Source organism: Numida meleagris, chromosome 1, assembly GCF_002078875.1.
Source record: "Numida meleagris isolate 19003 breed g44 Domestic line chromosome 1, NumMel1.0, whole genome shotgun sequence".
NCBI lineage: Eukaryota > Metazoa > Chordata > Aves > Galliformes > Numididae > Numida > Numida meleagris.
In genome coordinates this window covers 190730440-190758195 of record NC_034409.1, presented here as the reverse complement: position 1 = coordinate 190758195, position 27756 = coordinate 190730440, and the positions used below count along the sequence as shown (strand labels likewise).

The window sequence follows — 27756 nt, the reverse complement described above, 5'->3', positions numbered from 1 at the left end:
AGGTGGATGGTTGGACTAGATGATCTTAGAGGTCTTTTCCAACCTTAACAATGTTATGATTCTATGATCTCATCCAACCCCTGCTCAAGCAGGGCCATCTCGTTGAGTTGCCCAATGCCAGCATTGCTTTGCCACAAGACTTGCTACAATACCTTGCATTTTCCGACTTTCTGCTCATACACTGGTGGAGGAAAAGGTAATCCTGGGGGGCACTGGCGGAGAGGGTGCTCTGGAGGTGGCCGGCGGGGGAGTCGAAGGTGAAGAGGGTGGGCTGGCTGGAGTGGGAGGGCGCAGAGGACTTGCGCTCGCGCAGCAGGTGGTGGTTGGCACCGCTGAGCTCCGCCGGCGAGGATCGCGGTGCATGGTTCATGGAGACGATGCTCCGCAGGGCATCTGCGTGGGGAGAAAACACAGCGGTGAGTGGGAACACTCGGCGATGCCACAGCTTGATTTTGCATGGATTCCCTTATTTAAATGCTGCTCCGATGTCTGTAGGGTCGGTGGGGTTTGCTTACAGCTCTAAGTGATGCAGCAGCGGGCTTCTGCACTTGGAGCAAAAGCAATTACAGGTACTAGGAAAATAAATATTTTATCACATTTTATTATATTTTATCATTTTATCTTATGTTATCATTTTTTATCATATCCTCAGCAGCTTGCAAGGATGTCTAGGGAATGCCAGGCAAGCTCATAAGGAAGAAAGTGCTTTAGCACCATAGTTTCTGCTGCTGCTCCTCCTTAGAGACCTCCTGTGGGAGGTTTTAGAGGCATGATTCAAGTCACCTCCATCCCTCTGTGTGAGGACATCACTGCTGTCCTTCTGCAGTGGGGTAAACTGAGGCATGGGGTGGGAATGTGAATGGAACCAGTGACAGCAGAGCTGGAAAATACTCCCATGTTCCCAAATTCTCTATTAATTCTGTGACTTTGGAAGAGTTTCTGACATTTTCTACCTATAAAACAGGATGTGCACCCAACTCCCAGTGCCCGCTCCCCTTGCTGAAGAAGAAATACATAAAAAAATATTAAACATGTTTCAATTGAGAATGTCCCAAAGGCCAGGAATAATCACCCAGCCACTCCAGCCCTCCTGGGAAACTCCAGGAATTTGAATCAGAAATGAATTTTTGCAGCCAAGCTGAAAACGTCATTAAAAAAGAAAACCCCCAAACGCATATGCTGCAGAATACTTTGGGAAAGTTGTTCCATCTCTGGCTGCAGAAGAGGCAGTGGTCTCCCCTCCACACATGCACTCCTGGTGTGTAAAACCCTCGTGTGGCGCTGAGGTCACCCATTCTATAGCTCTGATTCACATTTATTTGGTGCTGATGCAAAATGCAAACAAATCCCAGGCGCTAATGAAAAAAAGCCATCTTTCCTTGGGCAAACACTGATACAGGAACTGCTCCCACATTTTCTCTACCATTATTCAACTTCAGAACCCCTTCAGGGAATCAATGCAAGGACATGGAAGATTTTCCAGGTTTCTGATCCCCTTTTTCTCCATTCCTCCTCTCAAATCCTTGACCCTCTCCCCACGAAAAGTCTGTCGTAGCTCAGACAAGGAGCTGCAGTGCACGGGGTGATTTTTCACTGCCTTTTGAATTGCGTCAAGATGCCTCATCGATCTGTCTGCCACTTGCTCGCTGATGCTCCATTTTTTTTCCCGGCGATGCCGCAAACTTCACCCAACGCAGAAAAAGTACATTAATAAAAGCCAAAGAGCGTGGCTCGACTCTATTGTTTGGTTCGTGCTAAACAGAGGAAGGATCAATATGGAACACTGACATTAGTGGTGGGGGATGAGAGCTTAAAACTCCAATTCCTGTCTTCTTTGCATGGTCATTAGAGATTCCTCAGTGCTTTTCATGGGAGTAAGTGGTCGTCCTGGTGTCCTTGGACCAAACAGCACCTTCACCCTTATTAAATATTTATCCCATTGCAGTGCGGGCATATCTCCATTGGAAAGGGAGTCTTGAGAGATCCCCGAGTCTCAAATGCTAGCCCCATAACAAGTGTTCTGAAGTCACTCAACACAGTGGAGCCCACAGCCATGTTCCTATCCAAAACAGGGTGATTGAATCCAAAATGCCCCTTGGGCATGGCAGCACGGTCCTGCTGCCTTCTGAATCATGGCCGGGAATTGCTCATGACACTGGGCTTTGGCCAAGATGGTGTGAGGATGGAATGTTGGGGTCTTGTCCCCATCTAGGGACAACCATGAACTGTGACGAGTTGGGTCCCTGAGCAGCTGTCCAATGCTATCCCTGCAGGCTCTGCACTTCCCGTGCCACGGAAAAGCCTCAGCAAGCCGAAATTATAGAATCATAGAATTATAAAAGTTTGGAAAAGACCTCCAAGATCATCCAGTTCAACCGTCCACCTATCATCAATATTTCCCACTGAACCATTTCCCTCAGTACAACATCTAAGCATTTCTTGAACACCTCCAAGGATGGTGACTCCATCACCTCCGTTCCTGCACCTGACCACTCTTTCGGAGAAGAAATTTTCCTGATGTCCAACCTGAATATACACCCAGCACTGAGAAATTGCAGAGATTTTCTGGTGTTGTCACAACTCAAGGGTATGGTTGGGGCTGGACTGAGGAGATGGTCCCTGGCATCACTACGAGGGACAGCAAATCAAAATCACAAGACATGGAGTAACCCATCAAATCCTGCACCATGAGGTGGCTTTTCCAAAGAATCAGCTCAATTTGGGGAAATCAGAGAGAGCAGTGGATCCTAGAAGCAGGATTAATTACTTGGATGTTATCTCTATCACTCCAATGGTGTAAAATGAAACGGGAGATAAAGGGAAGCAAGCAAGCGGCAAAACCCAGTGAAAGCACCTCTGCTTCCCCAGGGGAAGTCGCTCTATTGATGGCTGCATTGATTTTCAAAATGAATTCCCAGCCCGCTTTCCACAGCGACCCGGAGCCCGAGAGCATCAACGAGAGTGAATCCAGGACTCACGTACTCCATTAGGGCTGTGAGATGAACTCTCTAATAGCAGGTGAGAGATGGATGGTTTCACTGGCCTGGGAGGGGACTGCAAGGGCTAGGAAGATAAATCCTGCTACTACAGAAGGGGACTGCTAAGATGGTTGGTTTTTTTTTTTTTTCTTCTTTTATGCATTTTTTTATCTTTTTTTTTACATTAAAGAAGAAAGGGCAGCTTGTGACTCCAGGTCGCACATTGATGGTGTGTCCTGCTCAGGGTAGGAAAGGAACAAAAAAGGAAATTAAGGTAGAAAAATAGGATTTGATGACTAGTGTGTGCTAAAGGTCAAGATATTTGTGCTCCTGTGCTTGGTCCATGCTCAGTACTTAGAGAACATCCATTCGGGTTGCACATCAGGAAAAATTTCTTCTCCAAAAGAGTGATGATGCAGTGGCACAGGCTGCCCAGGGAGGTGGTGGAGTCGCTGTCCCTGGAGGTGTTAAAGAACCACGGGGATGTGATACTCAGGGACACGGTTTAGTGGGCATGGTGGGGGTGGGTTGGAGTTGGACCTCGTGTATCTTAGAGGTCTTTTCCAGCCTTAATGATTCTATGATTCTATGATCCTCTGGCGGTCCCATCCGAATGCCTCTGGGCATCGGTCCCACCCACAGCATGACCAATGACACTCAACTCACTCTGGTCAGGACCCAAAAAGAGTGATGTTTCCCCATTCATTAACACCATCTGCCTCGGGGACAAGGATAAGCCCATGGCCCTCATTTATTTTGCAGTATGGATGAAACTTCCAAATCCCTTGGCTTTATGTTGATGTCTTGAGTTTATGTTTAGGGAATGCATCAAATAGAGCCAAGGAGGGATGAGATGCCGATCCAACTCCTATGGCCATTCCCTGGGGGGGCAGAGTTAAGGTTATGGAGTGGGGCCATGTGGGAAGTGTCATCTTAACCCCACGTTTCCTGGCCGGTGCTCCTCCAAGTTTGGGGAATTGGACTCTCACGGTCTGGAAGAAATGGTGTTGGACGGCCACGATGTAAATCATGACATCAGCAGCACAGCTTGCATGCAAAGTCCTTGGGCTCGTGCTACAGATGCTACACCTCTCCCTGCAAGAGGAGAGCCAGAAGCAAAACCTCATGATGCCAGGCACGTTTTTGTCAGCAGAAGGCTTGGTGCTCTCTGTCTGGGTTTAGATGTGCCTTTTTGGCCACACGTTGCAGGAAGGGGGAAGAAAATCCTCACTGGGATTCTGTCCCTGAAGGAAAAACACATGACTGCAAACACGGCCGGCAACAGCACTGAGTAGGCTGGGAGCCAGGAATTTTTTATGAACGTTTTCGATCCCCAAAAGCGCTGTTTTCCTCACTGCTGACAGCTCTGAATTCCCTTGCTTCCAGCACTCGGCTATTGCTATGTGTACATCTCTTTACACAATGTTCCTGGGCTTATCTGAGCGCAATAATTACTCGGGCTCTTTTAGAAATTGCTGCTCACAACGGCTTTTTTTTCTCACTGTGGCAGAGGCTGTGGCTGCAACTCCCTGTAACCCACGGACTGGAGCAGATGCAGTTGGGAAGATGATGGTTTTCGGCTGTAGCTCAGTTCTGTGCTTTCATTGATGGCTGCAGCAAGGTGCCAGGTGAGCTTTTTCATCCCCCCAGTTCCCTGTGATGCACACACCATGCTGGCCAGGGTGAATCATAGAATCACAGAATAGAATCGTAGAACCGTTTGAATTGAAAGGGGCCCTTAAAGGTCATCTAGTCCAACACCCCTTCTCAGTGCAAGTGCCCTTGCAAATAAGGGATCCCCTGAACTGCTTTGCAAAAAAAGCCAAAAAAATGCCTCACTGGGCAATGCTGTGCCATGCATCGGACTCTGAGCTCCATCATTTCAGCTGGGAATGGCGTTTCAGATGCACCATCCCCTCTGCAATGGGGGACTACAAACCCTCAGACCGTGCTGCTGACTTCTGGCCTGCTAAAACTTCAGGCTAAAGCTTTATTTTTAGGAAGGAATACAGAAATCAACTAGAAATAATCTCTAGGAAGGGCACAGAGACATGCACATTCACTGTTCGGAGCAGCTCCATCCTTTGTTAGCAAAAAAAAAACAGGGACAAAAACCCAAGGGGATCTGCGTGTGCCTCTGCTCTTGCTGCTAGTTCACCACTTGAAAAAAATAAAATATATGTTTAAAAAAAATATCAAAACAAGGACGCATGCTTCTCCTGGCAGGGACAGAGCAAACAGCACATCTGTTGATGAGTCACAGTGGCGGGCGCTGTGCTGCCAGGATGCTCCAGGATGCTGTGGTACCCAGGGAAGTCTTACTGCCCCAGATTTCAGAGTTGGATGGCATCTGGTAAAAGCCCTTGTCGGCCTGAGGATATGTAGAGAGTGTCATGCTAAAGATTTCCTCCAGCAAAAAAAAAACAAAACAAAAGAACCCCAAAATTGTGGAGATGTGGCACTGAGGGACATAGTCAGTGGGCATGGTGGGGTACGTTGGTGTTGGACTTAGGGATCTTTGGGGTCTTTTCCAACCTGAATGATTCTATGACTCCATGATTTGCTTTTGAGAAATCACGCAGGACAGACTGGCTAAAGAAAAGAGGAGCATCTCCAATTTACAGACAGGGATCTGCTGCACGGAGGGGCTAAGGGCACGGTTTCTTTTATTCAATTTTAGCCATCAAAGTGATTTTTAGCCCAGGCTGCTCCCCTTAGGCTTTCTCTACTGACAACGGTTCAAACCACCAATTAGCCAAGCATCCAATGCAGGACTGGAAGAATTACTGTAGCAAGAGGCGATGGGAGAGACTGTCAGTCAAACATCAGTGGAAATAAATAGCATCATCTCTGCCTGTTAAAGCCAGAGATCCGCTTGTATTTGCAAAAATCACCCAAAACTGGGGTAGATGCAGGTGCTTTCACCAGCCTTTGCCTTGCAGGGGCATGGGAACCAGGGGAAGTATCCCATTCCTGGTGAGGGAAAGAGAGGGAAAGGAGCCAAGTCAGATAATCCTGACCCCAAAGCATTACATATCTCAGCTATCAGAACAGAAATCAATTTGCTGAAGGACGAAGGGGCAGGAGGGAGAGAGGCTGTGACAAAAACAGTGATGTTTGTCGCTGAGAGCCCACAAAAAATTCCCCAGAACCCTGGGGAACACCCTTGGCAGCGCCGACCTGGCTCTGCATCGTATCAGCACACCCTGCATGCAACAGACACCCTTTAAAGAGCAAATCCTTTTGTGTCAATATTTGGAGGGCTCCCCACGCCGCGGTGTGCGGCTGTTTGTTTTTGGTAGAAGTGCTTTGGTGCTGGAGATAACAGCAGGAGAACGCGGGCGCCTTGCAGCTCTGATTTATGTGTGACCTTCAGCATCCCACCTGGGGCAGCCTTATCTGAGAGCCCCACTGCGGGACGATGACCTAAAGGCGGGGAGGAAGGAGAGCACCGGGCAGCAGCGTGGGATGGGGTTGGCTCCGTTCATTCCTCTGACCTTTCAGGAATCATCACCTCTGCCACTGCAAAAACAAGCTGACGCGGGATGAAAGAGAAAACAAGAAAAAAGGCTGAAATGGAGGGGAAAGGGCAAGGGTGCTCAGCTGTAGCTGCGTAACACACAAAGCAGTCTCAGGGGAGGCATCCCAGCATCATCAGCTGGCTGAGGATGGAGGCACCTCAAGGTCCCAGCCCTGCCCCAGCAGGGACACCCAGAGCAGGGTGCCCAGCACCACGTCCAGAGCTTCTGGAGCTCCCCCAGGAGCAGCCCCCAGCCCCTCTCTGCTCACTGCGCACAGCACTGCGGCCTGGTGTCCTGAGGGACCTTCTGGGCTCCGGGCTGTGCCCAAGGCCTCTGGGCCCCACTGATCACCTCCATCCATCTGCTGCTGCTTTGCCTGATACAGCCCAGGTCACTGTTACCCTTCTTAGCAGCGAGGGCACATTGCTGGGCTATGTTCCACGTAGTGCCCACCGGGACCCACAGGCCCGTTCCTGCAGAGCTGCCCCCAGTTGGGTGCCCCAGTTTGGTGCTGGGGCTGCTCCTCCCCAGGGGAAGGGCTCTGCACTGCTCCTTGTCAGACCCCAGTAGCGTTCCCTGCAGCCTGCTGAAAAAGGGCTGAGGCTTTCCAGTGTTGAACAAATCTCTTCATGCCCTGCCTATTGAGTAGAATGCAGATGACTTTCCTTGCTTGCACTTCTCACTTCCCAAGAATGGAAACCCGGCCCAATCCCAGCCAGGGCTTCCTCCAGCTGCCTAATGGCCCGCTTGAAATTTTATAGCCCTTTTTATGGAGACTGCAGCGCAGGTCTTTAATGCTCCAGGAGAGCAGAGAAAAACTTTTGTTACGAGGAAATGGGAACCTGCTTTACTTATGCATGATTTAGTGCCATTTCTATTCAAGGGAGCGTACGAGAGGCCCAAATATTTGCACTTTGTATTATAGAAGAACTGCCATTCCCGGCTCTTTAGAGAAGTAATTTATTTCTCTCTCTCCTTACCTTGGGGGAGAAACATTATAACTCCTGGTTTGCTGGGGAGTCAATAAAACAGCAGCGCTGTTAAGGATCTGCTTTGCGATCGCTGAGCAAAGCAGTGATGGGAAAGAAAGGGGATCCCCAAATTTCTCCTCTCTTTTCTTCCCTTGGTATCTTCACATCCATGAGTGGGACCAAAATGCAAGAGCTTGGCCCTATTTTTCTTTCCTGCAACAAGGACTAATGTTATCTTTGCTTCCCGGGTGGTATTTTTGGGTTAAAATGATGGACGCAGCACAGGCTGTAGGAGAGATGATGGGTATGGGGATGTGGAACAACCCCAGATTTCTTGCACGGCTTCAGGAGCTCCCAGCCAGGGAATGTCAGTCACATCAACTTCAAAAAGCCAAAAGAGGAGACCCCTGGAGTCATTCACCTGCACAGCTGCAACACAGCGTCCCTGAACCAGAGAGCGGGGTCAGTGTGAGCAAGGGGCACTTCATCCCTGAAAATAGATAGAGACTCAAAAATAACATAAATGTTTTCCTTTTTTTTTTTTTTTCTTGCTGGGAGTTCAGCTCTTGGTTACCCAGTTTCTCTCCCTGGAAGTCACTGTGGAAGACCCAGGACTCCCTTTCTCAGGGATGCTCTCAGTACAAGCATCTTTGCAGAGCTGGTGCGTGGCATTTTTCTCATTGAACAGCTACAAACTTACCCTGTACACACATCAGAACCACCCAAACAAGTCCTGAAGGCAAATCCATCCCTAAGATGAAATGGGAGTAAAACACAAAGAATAAAATCTCTGCACGTGCTGGGAGGACCGCACCTTGCACAATGCTAAGGGAACTCTGCAACACTGGTGCTCCAGCAAAAATCACATTGCTTAAAAGGGCATCCTGAATCCCTCTATCCATCCTTAATAATGAGAATCCAGCCCATTATGCAGTCAATTAATGCTCAGTGGAGGCAGAGAAAGAAAAGATCCCTTCTGGGGAGCGACTCTCATTGCCATCAGGTTATGAATGCCTGTGACCCCCAAAGCTTTATGCATGCAGAAATAGCGAGTTCAGTCACAGGGAAGATTCAGGACCAGATAAAACCTGCAGGTTTTTCCTTCCTTCTTCTTTTAATATGTAATGATGGCTAAAAGGACTTAGAATTTATTCCCTACACATCGCCATAATCAAATAATATGCTAATGCTATTAACATGGGACCTGGCATCGCAAATGACTTAGAATCATATTCTCCTTCAAAATACTAGAGTTTCATTTAAATCGGTCTCCACAGCAACTGGAAACAGAATGTCAGATGAAAATCTTCATGGCTGGGCACGGTGAGTGAGAATTTCACAGTGGAGCTTGTAGACATGAAGATGGCTTGGTCCAACCATGGCTGGTCGGCTTGTGCCCATCGTCCAGTTGATCTTACTGGTCTTTTCCAACCATAATGATTCTATGATCTGCCACCCAACCAGCTGGGATAATGAATGGTATGGGAAAGAAAACCTGCTTCTCCAGGAGGACCTCAAAGTGTGTTGATGGAAAAAGGGTGAGTAGACATGGAGTTTGTGTAGCCATGAAGACTGGGAAGACTTTCTTGGCCCTCCTTCCCCCTGATACCTTCTAAATGGCCCCAGGGAGATGTATTTGACAGGTGGTTTCATTCATGATAAATCAATTCTCATCTGTTAAATTCCAACCTGACTATTTGCAAATGGCCCAGGGCAATATAGCTCCTGGTCACGAGCCAGCCTCCTGTATTTTAAGGTAGCAGAAGCACAGTCCAGGAAGGTGTTCATTGCTGGCTTCCTTCCTTCATCTGCTCTGCTTACAAAGCTGCCCTCAATGAGCACTATCTCTCACCAGGACCTAGGATTGGGATAGTTCGCCACATCCTCCGGCCAGTGCTCACCACATTTCATCCTATTGAAAACACTCCCCAAATCAATTTGAAAATGAGCTAAGCTTTGCCCAGCCATGGCCGAAAAGCCACTGCATAGAAACCAGCTCATTTCCCATCAAAATGTTATCCCTGCTGCTCCACCTGTCTTCCCTGCACTTGTTTCACTCTGTGGTCACCATTATGTAAATGGTGGGATCCTCATTCTGGTTGGGGCTTTTTGGCATTCCCCTAACAAAATGAATATTAGCAACGTGGCCCACAAAAATGTCTTTGAAAGCAATGTCAGAAGCGTCTCACTTGAGGACGACCGAAAGTTCAGGCAATGAAAAGAAAACAGCCCCAACCAGTCTCCCGGCTCTGTTAGTAATTATCTGGGCTCCGGTGGGTGTTAAAACATCTGTACTGGTTTGGCAGGGACTGGGGAGCGGGGCTCGTGCCAAAGGCAAGTACTGGCGTGGGCTGAAAGCAGCGCAGCAATACATTAGAGGAGTATTCATGCTCAGAAGCACATGGCCAGGAGCCTCTCCTGCAAGTGCCTTTGGGTTAGGACCATCCCCATCCCTGTCCCCTTCGGGACCATCCCAAGCAGGAGTTTGAGTAGTTAGAGGAGTTGCAGGAGTGGCTGGATTACTGAATCCTGCTGCATTTAACGTCCCACTGGACTTTGATAACCATCACTTCATCTCTACGTTGTGCTCTTGCAATTCTTATTTCTGGGCATGAATGTTTCCACATGGACAATCTCATCTCCTGACTCAGGAGCAAAACATTCTGCAGTATCTCAGCACTGGAGCAATCCCATGGACTCTCCTTATTCAGCAGCTCCTCTCCCTCCTCTTATTCAAACACAGCTCACAAATTGCTGTGAGCCTGTCCCTAACACCTAGAAAAGCCAGATTACATTATCACCCCTATGGCTGTGACCGTCCTTGCACACACTGCAGATGGTACCAGCACCTGGACCCAAATCCTCATCCTCTTGCCCGGTGCATCTCCTGTGCTTCATGCTTGGCTTAGGGCCAGCTGAAAATGTTCTGACATCCTCCAGCTGGAACATGCCATCTCATCAAAACAGGAGCTTGACAAAGCATCATCTAAAGCCAGAAATTACAAGAAACCTGTAGAGAATATAGGTGAATTCTAAAGGAAGGGGAGAAGGTCACAGAGTTTTGATTCATACTTATCAGAGGGGATACCTCTTGACTGCTTTGACTGAAAACCATTGCTATGCACTTTCCAGATTACAGACTCTTAGAAAGGCTTGGATTGGAAAGGACCTTATAGATCATCCAGTTTCAACCCCTGCTGTGTGCAGGGTGAAAGCACAATTCTGAGTGAAACTCCTTTTTTTTTTTTTGAAAATCCATTTCAATTGAGAATGAAAATGCATGAATCAAAATAGACCCTGGAAACAGATGAAAATGAATTCAGGAGAAAAGGAACACACTGAATTTTTACCACTTCTGGTAAAAACCATGTTCTAAATTGGTGGCTGCTGAAGCAGATTTGGGTTAAATCCAGTACCTCGTGTCCGTCTTATCCCTACCACCACAGGTGATACACCATCCCTATCAGAGTCCTTCACCCATGAGATGAAATACGGCTTGGCAACAAATACGCAGTGCATTGGAACTGTTTTTGTCTACAGATGCTGGGAGGAACAAGCCATGATATAATGGATTTTGGCTGCAACCACAGGAATGCAGGAATTACTAGGAGCAGACCTGAGCAGGAGCCAGACTGCTCCAGCTTTCCACCTCCAAATTCTTCAGAGAAAGCTGAGAACTTCACAGCGATCAGTCATGCAGCAACGCACCTGCGGGATGAACTGATTTACACCTCACTTCATCATTCATAACCCTGATTAAAGCAAACACTTTAACTTATCTAATGTAACTGTGGACGTGCTTGCACTGATGGAAGTATTAATTCTTCAAGCCACTCCATCTGCAAAATGAACCCCTCTGTGGTGGTGGTGGTGGGTTGATGGTTGCACTAGATGATCTTAGTGGTCTTTCCGACCTTAATGATCTTATGACTCAGGTCTGTGAGCACAGAGCTGGGCTTCCCTTCAAGCAGCACTATGAAACACCCTCTAGCAGTCCATGTTCCCACTACCGAGACACATTGGTGGGTGTTTTACTGGAAGAAGCACTGTTTGTCCAGGGCTAGAACTCAGGAAGGACATCATGGACCTATCTGCACAGAAAGATGGGTGACAGACAGGGGATAGGATAGTCCTTCTGACACATCAAAGAAATTCAAAGCATTTGCATGCTCGTATTCTGAGTTCCTCTTGAAGGTAGTGGAAATGGTGGGACTGAGTTTCTGGAGCACCACAAAAGAGCCAGCAGGATGGCAAACCTTCAGAAGGAGTTAATGTTAGTGACAAAGAAAAGTAAAAGTAATAAACTTGTAAATGAATGAGCTTCAAGTCACAAAATCACAAACCATAGTACCCCATTCTTAGAGACATGGAATGAAGTTTGGGGATGAGTTAAAACAATTGGAGTCAAAGTATTGGGACTGAGATTAAAATAAAGTCTTCTCCATCAAGAATTGTTTTGAGATGAACCTCTAGAAGAGAGGAAGGTGGCACATGACCACGTTTTGACGCTAGCACTGATCACTGAACCAACCATCAGCTGGCAAGACTCCACGTGGATTGTATGGATTTCAAGTGGGTATTTGAAAGACTTCATCATGACTCATTTGAGAGCAATTTGAACTGTTATGTCAAGCCAGCAAAAATAATTACCATCATAAAGGCTCTACATCAAGGTTGAGCCTGTGCAAAGTATATGCAAGCTCGAGGGAACGGTTTGCACAGATCCCAGTGTCAGACAAGGTGGTGCTCGGAGGAACGGGTGACCTGCCAGAGGATGAAGGTGAGGATGGAGCCATTGGCAGGGCAGTAACCATTCACTGCACTTTTACACGTGATGAGGAATTTGCAAGTGCCCGAGTGCACACCCGATGCCTGCCCAGCGCTTCAAAAAGGGGATCTGTTGTCAGTTATGAAAAAATAGCAAGTGCAGTGAGTCACTCAACTCCAGTTTACTTTCAAAAGTAACAGTGTACAAGAACAGGGGCAGTTTATATATCTGGCAGTAAAATTATGGAGGCAATCAGACCAAAAATTGCCAAGCAGCAGCTGCATTGGCTAGGAAGGAATTTGGTCACATGCAGCTAAAGGAACACATGATGAAATTTTTTAGGTGAAACGTTATTTTCCACCCTAAGAGACAAAGGGTGGCAATCAATCAGATGTGCAAACAAGGCAGATGCATGTGACAGTGACCCATGAAGTACAAAAGGGAGCTGAGCCCCCAGCAAGGGCTAAGAGGTGTGAGAGCTTCCCCATCTGCTTCAGAGCAGTTGGAGGACTACTAGGGCCATCAGAGTAAAAAAGGCAAGGAAACAGGAGTCTGGACTTAGCCAGCACAACATGCTGAGATATGGGCTCTACTGGGGCAGTGTCTCATCTCACGCTCTGCCCTTCCACCTTTGAGGCAATGCTAACAGGAACTACACCAGTTTTACCTGCTGGGATTGCTGAGGTGTCCCTTCTCCTCACCATACTCTGAAGTCTGATATTTCCCTGTCATGTTAGTTCACATAAATGCCAGAAGCAAAGAATATCTGAGGTGGGAAGGGACCTCTGAAGATGGTCTAGTCCAACCCTCTGCTCAAAGCAGGGGGAACAATGGCAGCTTGAGTCCAGCTGGGATTTGAGTATCTCCAGGGATGGAGACTCCACAGCCAACAGCATTTGAATTCCATAACATCACAGAAGTGTTTTGTTTTTTTTTTTTAATAATGCTTAACTGTAAATACTCACTTCAGTCTCTGTGGCTTAAAGCAGTCATAAGCATGGACTAACAGTGAAACAGATCCTTCGATGGCTAGTGGAGACTAAACCCATGCCACATCTGATTCTCAGAGGGGGAAGATGTGGACTAAGAGCAAGGTGGGCACAGGAGAGATAAGTGACATCACATTTTAATAGACAGTCTCATTCTTCATAGAATCATTAAGGTTGGAAAAGACCACTAAGACCATCTAGTCAAACTGTTGACCCACTACCACTACATCCACTAAACCATGCCATTACTTTTTCAGGAGCTGCGGCCAAGTGTGCCTTTTAACACCATTCCCAGCTCGAGGGGGACAGGTACCATCACCATGCTGCCTCCAGCACCCAATGGCTGCAGGCAGAAGTAAAGATGCTCCAGTGTGTCTATGCTGCACCTTGGTGATGTATCCCTTCGAGTAGGGGCTTGTGCAGTCCCCACTTTAGCAGAAAACAGAGTTCTTGGCTCTATCTGCACTACGAGGGGCTCCGAGAGATGTCCTCAGATGAAAGCCCACATGGGAACATGGGAATCTGTATGAGTTCCCCAGATCAGGTGTAATCCCACAGTCCCAGTAATAAATTGCCGTCGTTGCAGCTCTGACATTGTACCACGCTAAATAATGCAGAAGAATGTTTGAGAAGCAGGCAGTAATTATAACTGAAGCGTAGAAAACATCTAGGGAAGAAGTGTTATCTTTGCAGATAAAATCAGTAATAAATGCTACTGCATTCATAAATAAAAACCAGTCTGGAAACAAACGCTGAGCGGTGTCATGGAAAGTTCATAGTAATCGACAGCTTCACGGCTCCTTCCTGCTCCACGAGCATATTCACTTGGAAGCTTTATAGGCTTTAGAAAGCTTCGTTTTAATTGGAAATGTAAAGCGACACAAACCAGTCAACAAACAGGCATTGGGGGCTGCGAAACGAGAGCTTAAATGTAACCCGGCTTTCAGAGCAGTGCTCAGGAGGTATAAAGCACGGCCCACATTAAATGCTTTGGGGGAGCAACATGAAATATATGGAGGGAACAGAAAGGGAAGTCATGGAATATATGGGGGGAAGTAAAAGGGAGGCATGTCAGCCCTAAATTATCTGACTCAGGTCACTGTGGTTTTCTCCCTCATCCTCCAACTTGCTCGCACACGAGTTTGGGGTCCTGCCTCCATCACACTCCCTGGGCTGAGCCCTATGCATGGAGCATCGCTTCATGGAGCAGACCTGCATCTCATCCTGATGCCCTGGAGCTCTGAAGATGGGGCGTAGCGTGGCAAATCCCAACACTACATGGCCCAGGGCCCTTCTGGGAAATACAAATACAGACAAATTTGGCTGCATCCCTCCTCCCAGCTGGCTGACACCCAAAATGCCTCTCTCCCTCCCTCCCTCTCTCCCTCCCTCCCTCGGCTGTGATCAGACAGTACCGCTTTGCTGGTCGCTTTGCTCCAAGCCCATCAGCTGTTTTTCTTTTCAAAGGCCTTGCATGATTTTGCTTTTTTGATCTGATGCTGATACTGTCTGCCGTGCTCATTTTTCCACGGTCAGTAAGTCATTCTAAAAATTCCTCGGAGCCCATTAAACTAATGGGGCTGACCTGGTGCATGCAGGGCTTGTAGTGATAAAAGCCAACTAGAAAATGAAGAATTATTTTAAATGGGTTTCTGATTCAGAGTACCTGGTCCAGAAGTGAGTCCTGGGCAGGACCGAGAGGCGTGAATACAGTTTGCCAACATCTGCTGGAAACCTGTGCTGGAAAGGCTGGGCAACTTTGCTCTAATAATAATAAACCCCTCCCAACTCCTGAAATTCACGTTTCTTCCCCCCCTCCCAACTTAAATCCCCGCCGTAGCTCAGTGAACTCAGTGGGACTTTGGCCAGGAAAGGGCAGGATTTTCCCCAATAGTCCCAAACCTCCAGCTCCATATTCATCTTCGGCAGAGGCCAGCGAGGTAGCATTCCACCTGGCAACTGTGAGGACCAGTCAAGAAGGATAGGAATATTTGTTTTTTTGCAAAAAAAAAAACAGGGGGAAAGCGGCACATACATTTTTTAATCTGCTGGTTGATGCTGTCATTATTTGCAGAAAAGATATGAGCATTCTTTATCAGTAAATTTGGTGCTCCTCTGACTGCAGGGTATGGTCAGAGGGGGCTCAACTGATACCAGTCTGCTGGTGATCTCTCCTGGAATGGCAGTGCTATGGGTTTACAGTTATAAGGCCAAGAGATCTCCTAGATTTTTCCATCCTCATCTCTCCCAAATGGCCAGAGTCAAAATAAAATTAAGAAATCCTAAATTCCCCAATCCCAAATTCTGAAGAAAATATTAATCCAGCGTTGCAAACCTCAGATGTCTGAAACCATTGCCCCTTGTTCTACCACAACAGGCTCTGCTAACAAAGGGGACAGACTCTTTAGCAGGATTTGTTCTGACAGGACAAAGGGTAAAGGTTTCAAACTAAAAGATGGGAGATTTAGACTGGATATAAGGAAGTTTTTTTATGATAACGGCAGTGAGGCACTGGCACAGGTTGCACAGAGAGGTGGTGGATGCCCTGTTCCTGGAGACACTCAAGGTCAGGCTGGACGGGCTCTGAGCACCTGATGGAGCTGTAGGTGTCCCTGTTCATTGCAGGGGTTTTGGGTCAGATGACCTTTAGATGGCCTTTAGATGGCCCTTCCAAGTCAAATGATTCTATGATTCTTTGTTCAGTGGCATCAGAATCTTGAAGCCAGAAGCTTGGCTTTGTAATCACGTAGACACCTTAAGAATTTTTCTTTTGCTTTCTGGTTCCCAGAGTCCTCTGTATCCCTGCTTTGGTCTTTTTCCTGGCACCTACATAGGCTTACAATCTGCTCTGGAAGTTAAGGACAGTGACCATCTCAGCAGCACTGTGTTGATTCTGGTTCTGCTGTGCTTCTGCAGGTAACAACATGATGAAGAACTGGATACAGCAAGCAGAGTAAGGTGTAGAAGAATAAAATCATAGAACCATTAAGGTTGGAAAAGACCACTAAGATCATCAAGTCCAACTGCCAACTCATCACTACCATGCCCACTAAACCATGTCCCCCAGTGCCACATCTACCCTAACAGTAGGGGCTGATCCTCACTCAGTGTAAATAAAAAGATGTCAGATGAAACCACTTGGAGAGCCAAACATCTCAAAGGTCTTGGCAGCAGCTCTGAGATGGATCGGATTTATCTCCGCACCATTTCAGGAGTCACAAGGTGAAGCCCCCACCTGAGCTCAGCAGTGCTGCTTTCCTGGAGAGTCACGGGAAAGAAACAGGCACTTTTAGGGCACAAATGATTCACCCCATTTCAGACTTTTTCCACCTTCTCCCCAAAAGTGGGCCTACTTCAACCACCAGTCTCACTGACAGCACCACCAGTTCCCCCTCCAAAACACGAGGTGAATCACAGCAAGGAGCCCCAAGGGGTTGGTAGGGATCAGCAACGGTCTCTCCCTGTTTCTTTCTTCTAGGAAGCAAATTCCTTGGTTGTCAGTGGCTGTCTGCTCTTTAGCAGACTCATTAGCACCTGAACTAGCTCGTCTCCAAAGGGAAAGAGGGAAAAAGCAGAGGGGGAAAGCCAGCAGGCACTTAACTGCTCTCAAGCTGCTCCTTTGTGCCAAGACCACTCCATCTCTGGTATTGTTTACACTGAAATAAAAGCTGAACAGTGTCGGATCTTAAAATAACTTGCTGTTTTCAGCTCAGGAAAGCCAGGGTCAGGGAAGTTTGGAGCAAATTTAAAGAGGCAGGATGACTAAGGGACGGACTGGGACTCATACAAGGAGGCATTCACATGCACGTGGAGCTCAATCATGAGCCTGGAGCAATCTGAGTTCAGGTCTCTGGGTCTCCCTTTCCGTACTACCTATACTGGATTGGGCCTTGATCAGGCTGAGATGTGACATCCACACTTGTTCTCCCAGGGCAAATCTTCAGCCACAGAAGTTTCCTTTGTTAGGAAATCTCGACACATGTTAGAGAAGGACAGGGTGGGACTGATCCAAACGCCCCCCAAGATGTGCAACCTGTGAGTCTAGATGTGAATTACTGTGTTTTAAAAAGAGGAGCTTCATGATGCGGAGTGCAGATAGCATTGATGGGAACACTGAAGAAGTGCTGAATCTATAAGGATTGCTGCAGGGTGACATCCATAGGGTGAGAGGAAGGGGCTCAGAGAGGAAGTCCATACTGCTGTCCTAATGCAGGCCACCTCCAAGTCCTGAATGGGGCAGGGTCTTTGGGTGAGTTAGCAAGACATGGTTAGGTTGGGTACATGGAGGGAACTAAGGCAGGTTTGCCTCATACCCACCATGGTTCAAGTTCAACTCAACCACTGATGGGACTAGATGATCTTAGTGCCTTTTCCAACCTTAATGATTCTATGATGACCTTGCTCATCGCTTGCCATAGAGCACTGCGCTGTCTGCTGGGAGACAGACTGGCCTCTAGGTGAGCTGACGGTCAGCTATGACCCAAACCAGGTTATTAAGATGAACCCAAGGCCAATCAACTTGAGCTGATAGGAGCTGAAGCATCAAGTCCTGACCCAGGTGGAGGGTGTAGGACTCAGCAAGGGGCTGCCTGGCTGCCTGCTGGGCTGTCCTTAGGTGACAGATCCCAAAATACAGCACATGGGGTTTGGGTGCTTTCGGAGACACAAGGATATGCCCGCACCTCCCTCCTTGCCCCAATTTCTCAGCCATCAGCATGCTCCCCAGCACAGCTCGCTGCTCATCTAGGGTGCGAGCAGGGAAGGAAGCAGGCGTGTGCCGGGCACAATAGCAAGGAAGTACCTGGTCATTAGTGTTTCCCCTCTGGTTTCATTCCTCCTGGCCATGGCAGAGATGGAGACAGTGGAAAGTGGGGGCTACCCTGGGGCTGCTGCTTTGCTTAGGCTCCCTGCTACCCTGCTCCTACACACAAGGATGGTGAACACCAGTGATTTGGTGGTGGTTTTGGGTGGTGGGTGGCACAGAAATCTGTTTTCTCTCTGGTCCTATCTGCAGCCTCTATGCTGAATTTTTGGGCAGCTTCTCTCCCCTGGGCAGAATTTTGGGGGGTGCCTTTGTGTGGTGTTTTAACCCTTCACCTCGACAAACACTCACATAAACCTGGCTGCAAGGAATCAGCAGAGTGAGAGGCATTGCTAGCTTGATATTAGGACCGAGGCATTTTGGGGGGAGAAGAGAGAAGGGAGCAAGAGCAGCACATGGGCTGAGCAGCACAGGCTGCAGGCGGCCCATGAATGCAGGGTTGGGAGTAAGCTGAGTTAAAAGAGGAAGGAGAGTCCTCTCTTCCCAGCTGGGAAACCATCAGCCCTGCAGCCTCTCAGCTCCCCATTAAACATTAATGCTGGGCCCTGGCTGGCGTTTTGTGAGATGGTAAAAGCCTGGGCAGCGCTGAGGATTGATCCCAGCCAGGATGCAACACATCAGTGCCGCGCTTCGGAGATGGAGCGAGAAGGGAGCCAGACCCTGGGAGCGCCTCACTGAATTCGTAAAAGAAATAAAAGAAATGAAGTCCCAGATGATATTAAAAAAAAAAATGACTCTCCTTTGGCTAGGGACGTGTGTGCCCGGGCTGGGTGGGAGAGGCCACTGCTGCCAAGCACAGCCCATGGGCAGCAGCCAGCGCTGGCCCTTTCCCACGCTCCGTTCACCCTCAGCCTTCAGCTCGAAGCAGCGACGTTTACTCATCCACTAATGCATCACTGCTCCTTCTCTTTGATTTTTCACTGCGGCCCACAAGGCTTGGCTGAGCTTGGGTTGCTGTTTGTTAGGGCAAAGCAGCAGTACGAGTGCTTGGGAAGCCTTGAGCATTGGGGTGAGACATCATGGCTGAGCTCAGACACTGACTGTGCAAAGCAGACTGAAACTGGGGCAAATATTGCCTTCCCTCCTCCCATTGTGGGGAATAACCTCTAGTATAGGGGCAGTAACATGGTGCATGAATAAAACATGAAAACCCACCAAGGGTTTGCTCGGTGCCCATGAATTAAAGCCCAGAGAGAGAACTCGCATCCTACAGCAGAAGAAAAGGAGCAGAGAGATGGATGGGGGCAGAAGCAGGAAGGTACCAACCCACCTGAAATAAGTAACCTGTGCACAGGTCCCCTGCAAGGATGTACTCACTGGTCCATGAGAAATTAAATTACACACCTAGCTGTGCCTCTGAGTCCTGTCAGAAATAGGAGATGTCAAGGTTTTGGCTGAAGCATCGGCTCCAGAAAGGGTTAATGGCACATGAGACACGTTTAGCAGGACTGTTATAATAGGTACATATATTTTTTTTCTCTTCTTTCTTCCCCCGACAAACAAAGCGTATGAGAAAATACAGCGCACAGCGGAGACCTGGCTGCCTGCCCACTAGGGCAGGGAAAATGCAGATGGTTGGAAACTCAGCGCCATGGCCACGCACTTGGGCTCCGGGCACAGCACCCAGCGGAGGGGCCCTGGGAACCCGACAGCCGTGCGATAACGAGAAATATTCCCCCAAACGAGGGCAGTGCCAGGATGTGGTCAACGGAGCGAAGCCGACGCCTTCCTCTGCGCTGCACCTTGGGTGGGTTAAGCACATACACACTGCAATCCATCGAGGGGACATAACCAGCCCCATTCCCACCCAGAATGGATTAAAACTTGATAAAAGCAAGCAAAACCTCGGCGACTTTTTGCCTTTTGTCCCCAGCTGGAGAAAGCATCACGGTTTGCGTTAAAGGCAGAGCTGTCGCACCCGCGTCCCTCCTTGCAAGTCTCCTCTTGTTCGAAGCAGTAATTAGCTACTAAAGTAAATAGGTGTTAGCAGAAACAAAGAGCTGCGCTCCGTCTGGGTAAACACCTCAGATCTAATTTAATTTCCCCTCTTCTAGTACACGCAATCTCACTGCCACACAGCTATTCCCAGGCTGGGGCACGGAGCGCTCATCGGTGACGCAGGGGCGGCTGTGTAAGTCCCCGAGGCTGCAACGAGCTCCCTTTTGATGAGCCAGATGTGGAGCACAGCTGGCGGTCACTGACAGCAGCACCGCGCTAAACTCCATCCGTGCCTTAATCCTCAGAGCCTCCTAGTCTAGACAGGACACGACCGACTAATGTAAAAACCAAGCAACAGAAAATTTACCATCTCCTGTTGAGCTGCCGGCAGAAGGAAGCAGCAAAGGGCTCTTGGGCCTGTTTTTCTCTGTTTTCTTGCAAAGGTGTTTTGCCTTTTTTCTTGCAATTCTTGCAAGGCAATATGCATCCAACCTTGTTGCCCGTAGCCTCTCTCAGGTTTCATTTGCTCACTGGCCATGCTAAAAAGCAATGGAGGAACCCTGTGGCATGGGGTGCCCCTCCAAGCAAAAACCTTTGCTGGTGATGGAGCACTCTCCTGGCTGGGAAGAGACCTGAAAACAGCCTTTCAGTATCTGAACAGGGCTGTAAGAAAGAAGGGGACAGACTCTTTAGCGGGGTCTGTTGTGATAGGACAAAGGGAAATGGTTTCAAACTAAAAGAGGGGGAGATTTAGACTGGATGTAAGGAAGAAGTTTTTTTACAATGTGTGTGAGGCACTGGCACACGTTGCACAGAGAGGTGCTGGGTGCCTCGTCCCTGGAGACATTCATGGTCAGGCTCTGAGCACCTGATGGAGCTGTGGGCGTCCCTGTTCACTGCAGGGGAGTCGGACCGGATGGCCTTTAAAGGTTCCTGAAAACTCAAACCATTCTATGAACCCAGCCAGCAGCCACCTGGCTTTGGGGCCAGCTCCAGGCCTTTGGGGTTGGCATAATGCAGTAAGCACCCTGCATCCCCCAGGAATGAGAAAAAGCAGGAGGATGTGCACGGGAGCTTCTCCAGTGGTTCTTGATCTCATTGCACCACGCTGCCTGACTGCTGGGAGAAGTGGGTGGAGGTAATTAATTGCTACAATTAGCACGGAGCTATTTCTGCCTATGATGTTTATCTTTTCCTGCTGCTTTTGGTGCATTCAGCGACTGAGTTTTAACACCATGCTGCAGCGACCTGGCAAACTCTGCACAGCCTCAGACAGCTAAATCATAGAACAGAACGACAGAATCATGAAGGTTGGAAGAGACCTCTAAGATCATCTAGTCCAACCATCAGCCCATCACCACCATGCCCGCTGTGTCCCTCAGCGCCACATCTATCATCTACTTTACGAAAGCAGTGTTATCTGCTTCAGGAAACCCAGAGGGGTTTCCCACACTGGCCGTCCTCGTGGGGTCCAGCAGTAGGGCAGAGCTCCGAGGAGGAACAACCACAGCAACAGGACCAAACTGGGGCACCCAACTGGGGGCAGCTCTGCGGGAACGGGCCTGGGGGCCCCGGTGGGCACTACGTGGAACATAGCCCAGCAATGTGCCCTCACTACTAAGAAGGGTAACAGTGTCCTGGGCTGTATCAGGCAAAGCAGCAGCAGCAGATGGATGGAGGTGATCAGTGGGGCCCAGAGGCCTTGGGCACAGCCCGGAGCCCAGGAGGTCCCTCAGGACACCAGGCCGCAGTGCTGTGCGCAGTGAGCAGAGAGGGGCTGGGGGCTGCTCCTGGGGGAGCTCCAGAAGCTCTGGACGTGGTGCTGGGCACCCTGCTCTGGGGCAGGGCTGGCCTGGAAGGACCCTGAAGTGCCTCCAGCCTCAGCCACTCCATGTCAGCCACAGAACTGGACGGTGTATTCACATTGCTTAGCAGGGCTGGCGAACGAAAGGCACCTTGCAGAGGTTACCATTGCTGCGAGCACCAAAGCAAAGCACCAGCCCTGCATAATTCATGCTCCCTCTTTCCACAGCATCTGGCCACATCTGCTGCATTCCTGTCGCAGGCTTTTTCACAGCTGACTCAGAAAATCGCTCTTTGGCAGCCGGGTACTGTTTCAAGTGGGTACTTTCCCTCCAGCACTAACAAGCTGTGATTTAGTTACAAATAAGGAGTTTTGTTTCTCGTTTGCTGATGTCACTCCACGGTCCTGGGGGGAACAGCGCTTGCATCTCTGCAGCCTGAAAAATCCTATGTTCCCTTTGGGACAGATGCACTTGCAGGCACGAGATTGTTTTTCCTTTTGATGCTCAGGTTTATATTTCAGCGCAGTCCAGTATCGATCCCGCTGTCCCCACACTGAAGCTCGTTTTACTAAATGGGAAGGAAAAATGTTCCCCCCAGCTGCATGCACGCAAAACTCAAACTAAAAGAGGGGAGATTTAGATTGGATAGAAGGAAGAAGTTTTTTACCATATGGGTAGGGAAGCACTGGCCACAGGTTGCCCAGAGAGGTGGTGCTGCCCCATCCCTGGAGACACCCAAGGTCAGGCTGGGTGGGCTCTGAGCACCCGATGGAGCTGTGGGTGTCCCTGTGCACTGCAGGGGAGTTGGACAGCCTGGCCTTTTTGGAGGTCCCTTCCAGAATCATACGATTCTGCGGTTCTGTGAAAATGGCAAATCCTGCAACCAAACAGCTCTCGATGGCTGCGTCGCTGACATCGCAGCGAGATGCAATTTATGTAGCCTGACCTTTCCCTGCCAGATCACGCTCGCGGCGTTATCGAGGATCCTTTCTGCCACTTGTACACCCATTGCCAAGGTGATGTCCCGTTTAATGCGTCAGTCGGTGGAAGATTGCACGCGCGCTGCTGTGATGCTTTGTTTGCTGTCCTGCCTGACGAGATCTTGGCAGGGTTTCAGCTCGCGCAGATTGCAGCTGCTCTGCACTGGACCAAAACAGACTCAAGCTGGACGTTGCTAAGGGGAGCTTGCTACGTAAACGCAGAGTGTGAAGCCAAAGTCCCCTTTGGTTTGGTGCTTTCAAAGGCTGATCTTTGAAGATCTTTTGGGGATGAGATAGGAGAACAGTAACGCACACAGAGAGCGCTTATCCTGTGTGCTAGAAAGGTGAATGTGACACGAGGCTTGAAAGGACTCAGCATGCCACTGGCAGCATCTTGCAGCCACATCCTTTGGCAGCACATGCTCGGCTGGTTTTACAGCCCCAGCTGAGCTCCAACCCATGGCTTGTCCTCAGGGAAAGCCGCAATGAGTTGAAGGCATGGACGAGAAAAAGGCCCGGATGGGATAAAACCATGGTGGAGATAAAGCAAAGATGCCCACAACTGATAGCAGGAACATCGAGACCACAGTGCTGCACCCCAGGCACTCGCCCCACCTCGTGCTGGATGTGACCCCTCCCAGTGCCTCTGAGCAAGCTGCGGAGCCCCTGGAGAGCTGGAAGCATTCTGAGTGGCCAGCCTTGATGGTGTAAAAAGTCCCCAGGCCGTGTTGGGGACGTGAAGGTGACTCAGTGGCACTGATCACAGCAGCTTGCCAAAGCACAGATGGGTTTGGATGGTGGAAAATGATGAGTGGAATAGGTTCTGATGCTGCAGGAGACCACCCCGTATCTAGCTCCTCCCACCCAAGTGTTTCTCAGGAGGAAATAGGGATGGAGGTGAGGAGGACATGTACATCCATCACACAGTACAATGCTGGTGGTGGGGACAGCCAAAGCAGGAGGAGAGATATGATCCTGCAGTCCCATTAAAGCTCTCCACCGAGGGACTGAAACCGCTGAACAAAAGGAATTTTCACTCTGATTCCCATGACTTTCACGGGGGAATGTGGTGATGGATGGGGACAAAGGCTGCAGTTAAAAGAACCCCATCAGCTTCTCTTAAGAGGCTCAGAGGGCTACAGTCATAGGGAAAAAGTGAAATTAGGTAGCTTGCAGGGACAAAGCCTGCTCTGCTTTGGATATCAAAGGTGGAAAATACTTATGGAGTCGTCCAGAGATTACTCCAGCCCCCCTAGCCCTGCACAGGACAGCACCTTCCTTCCTCCCATGGGTCTGACTGAAAGAGGATTTGGGTTCTGTCAAGAGAATGGGACAGGGCATGCTTTGGTTATGGACCTGGCTCTCACGGTACCTGTGTTCTCCTCGGACTGGTTGAAGCCGCAGATCTGGCAGATGCTGCGAACCCACTTGTTCATGTCGTCCTCGGTCTCGGCCACCAGGTAGAAGGTCCTGTCACTGGTCTTGATGTCGAAGATGTAGCTGTCTTGCAGCTCCTTCTTGTTGAAGGTCAGCCCCGCGTCCACTTGCTCGCAGAAATTGAGGTTGATCACGCGCAAAGGTTTCTTGGAGTGGTCATTTTTGTAGTACTCCAGGACGTCGGGGTCGCCGCTCATCCGACCGCTGCGCAGGACGAACCAGCGCTTCTTCCATGCCTGAAACCAAGAAGAGAGAGGACATCAAACCCATTGCTCAGGTCATGAGGGCCAGGAAACCACTGCCACGGATGGAGTGACACAGATGGATGTGTCACCTCCCCACCCTGGGATGCTCTGACACACTGCTTGAGGCATCCATATAAGCAGTGTAAGTACAGACACAGGACTTTGGTACCCAAATCTCACTGGTTATCTGAGAGAATTAAGCATTGAAATATCATTATGGGTTAAGATACAAATGATTCCAAGAAGCGTTAGTCCTGAGGCTTAGAGTGACCTTGCTCAGCTGCGCTCTCAGGACCCGAATATCCTTCACTCCTGGATGATAATCTGCAACTGCAATATCAAAATGCCTTTCAGCAGCTCAGAGGAGCCCTGGAGCTTTGGACACAGAGCTCTGGGCATCCTGCCCTTCAGAGAAACCCCTGAGAGCATCACAGGGAGCATCTGCAGATACTGAGCATGCCAATTCCATCTCTGTTTAAATGCCAGGATAGAAAGGCTAATGAAACCAACGGGAAACTGGTTTGGCTTTTTAAATATCAGGAATAAAGCCAGGGGGCAATCCAAGCTTCATTTGTTTTTCAGCATCTTCTGCTCCTGGGTACATAGGAAGTTCCTTAGGAAAGAAAAGGTTATTATTGATTTCTATGGGTGGCAGCCTTGGAAAACAAATGCCAGTTATCAGTGCCAGTGCTGGGGTTTGAACAAAGATGCTTTTTTTCTACAATAAGAGTGGTGAGGCACTGGCACATGTTGACCACAGAGGTGCCGGGTGCTCCATCCCTGGAGACATTCATGGTCACCAGGTTCTGAGTACCTGATGGAACTGTGGGTGGCCCTGTTCATTGCAGGGGAGTTGGATTGGATCTCCTTTAAAGGTCCCTTCCAACTCAAACCATTCTATGATTCTACGATTCTAAGTCAATGGAGAGAGGCAGGTGCTTCCCAGCATTGCTTCATGGGAGTTCTTGCTGAATAAAACATCAGTTTTGTCTATTAAATACCCCACGGCACCAACACAAGCTCAACAAAAGCATTTAGCTCATCTGACTCACTGGAAATGAGAGTGTCTGAACAACGTGGGCTGGATGTGGCCCACATGGATGAGCAGGGTGAGGCAGGGTACTGCCCATGCTCAAGAGATACCTGATGCAGATCTTGGTTTGCACAAGAGGATTCCATCCCCACCACCCTGCTCCAACTCTGGATGTTTGTTTGTGGGATTTACTCTATTTGTTTTTTTTTTTTAAATCACCAGGTTTTGGGTCCACGTGATTATGAGAGGTCAGGGCATGAAAAAGCACATGACATCCCTATGAAGGAAGAACCAACTGCCACATCTTTAATAACCCCATAAAGACAGTAAGGTGAGCACTGTGTGGGGACCTCCATGATGTTCCCCAGGAGGTGACAACAGTGCCCTAGGTCTTCACTTACAGGTGACAGGGCATGAGCTAACTCTTAGACGTCCAATTGCATTAGGGTCCCACAGTTTTGGAGAATTTGGTGGCTGAAATAAGGGAAAGAAACCCTTGTGATTGCTTGGATCATTCTTCTCAAAGGCTTCCAAATGGCTTTTGTTTGTGTCTTTAAGATTTGTAAGCTAATTAGTTTTGCACTGATTCTCAAGCTGGCTTCTGGTGCCAGGAAAGCATCTTCTGTGCAGACTTTCAAATGAAGCAGAGTAGCAAACTGCTTAGCAAGAGGACTGACAGGGCTGGTACATTTTGGTTTTGTCCAGGAGATGTTCAACTACTTCTCTATGAGATGGTTGCTCCCAGACAAAAACAATACACGCATGATGGACATGTGCCCATCAGGGAGGGAAAAAAAGCCCAGAAAAACATTTTCCCCAGGCAGCAGCAATAATGTGCAACTCCATCTCCTCAAAACAGATGGCCCAAATCATTGGGAATCAAACTTGGGAGCATTTTTCTAGCTCTTAAACATCCCATTACCTTCTTCCTATTAAAATAAAGCCATGTCTTTGCAGCCACTCTACAGAAGTAAGAAATGGGCACCCATTAGCAAGGGTGTCTGGAGAAATATGAAGTTGTGCAATCACATGAGCCACCATGTGAATGAAGATACATCCATCACCACTTCTTGCTCCTTGGCTTAACTGCTTTTCAACCTTGAGACAACTCTTCAAGGCTGAGAAGTTGCACTGAAAAAGACACCAAGTACAGTAACTAGACTCTAGACTTTCAGAGAGAAAATAGGAGGATGTGCTGCAAGAGACGACAGCAATGCTACCACAACTTCCCTTTTTATCTCTGTTACAAGATCCACAACTTCTCCAGTTCTCTGTCGTCTGTCTGGTAGTCATGGAAAGTCCCACACGCTCAATATTTGGCAGAGAAGATGGTATAACACATGCAGGCTGGTGGTATTGGTGAAGCCCTAATGTAAACTGATTGCAGAAGAACTGTTCTAGCCAGGCTAATTTTTTTTCTGCGTGTGTGAGCACTCAGTTCAGCAAGTGTATTTTAGCTCTTCCTCATGGACGTGCTACGTCTCTGCTAGGAAATAAGAGCTCAGTTTTACAAGCTGGAGCTGTTTGGAGCACCTTACAGCACTAACAAAGCACGCTTCAGATTCATCATCCAAATTTTGCATGTTTAAGCTTCCCCAGATTAGCAGCTTCCTGCAAGAGGGCAACTTAAGGGTCTATGTACCACCAGCAGCAACTCTAATACAATGCACAGGATCCATTTGTGCATGGAAATCACAGCAAATGCCAAACTGGAGGAGAATACAAGTCTGTATGAACCTCCATGCTCCAAAATCATGTTTCCAGGGAGGTCCCCTTCTTCTCCTACTATGATGGAAAAACATGGGATGGGGATGGGTTGGCCATGATGGGCAACACACATCTTCTCCTCCACCCAAATCTGTTTCCTCTCCTTATTTCTCTTTCTCCTGGCTGTTCTTACGTCTCTGCTGCTGCCAGCTCATGCCTCACACGGCGTGAGGCAAAGGTTGTATTTATTTAACACTTTTATGACGGAAAAAGGCCAACAGTTCCACAGCTGTAAATGGTACCTGTGTGGCACACATCTTCAGCTGTGTGGCCCTTTGCCCACATCAGATTGCTTCCCATTTAAATTACAGCTGGCCTTAACATCACTGACAAATATTTTAATGCTTGGTAAGTGCTTCTTTTTAAGTTTTATTTTTTGTTAAAAATAAAACCCACCCTCATAATGCTGATGGCATGATGCCAGTCCTCCCTGGGTGTTGAGAAGTAAGACTGCTGTTCCATTACCAGGAGGAGGGGAAAAAAGGAGAGGAGAGGAGAGGAG

General features: G+C 48.6%; 1 protein-coding gene across 4 annotated transcripts in view; it reads right to left on the bottom strand.

Moving 5' to 3' along the window:
• The window catches only part of GAB2 (GRB2 associated binding protein 2), an 86198-nt gene that overhangs the window by 11882 nt on the left and 46560 nt on the right, over nt 1-27756 (bottom strand). For all 4 annotated transcript variants that reach the window (XR_002434005.1, XM_021382962.1, XM_021382953.1 and 1 more), the window contains 2 exons: nt 24145-24445; nt 153-393 (listed from right to left, as the gene is read on the bottom strand). Coding sequence is in view for 3 of the 4 variants with exons in the window: in XM_021382962.1 (XP_021238637.1) it covers nt 153-393; nt 24145-24445 (542 nt within the window). In the remaining variant the exon portion in view is untranslated. The remainder of the gene's footprint in view (nt 1-152; nt 394-24144; nt 24446-27756) is intronic.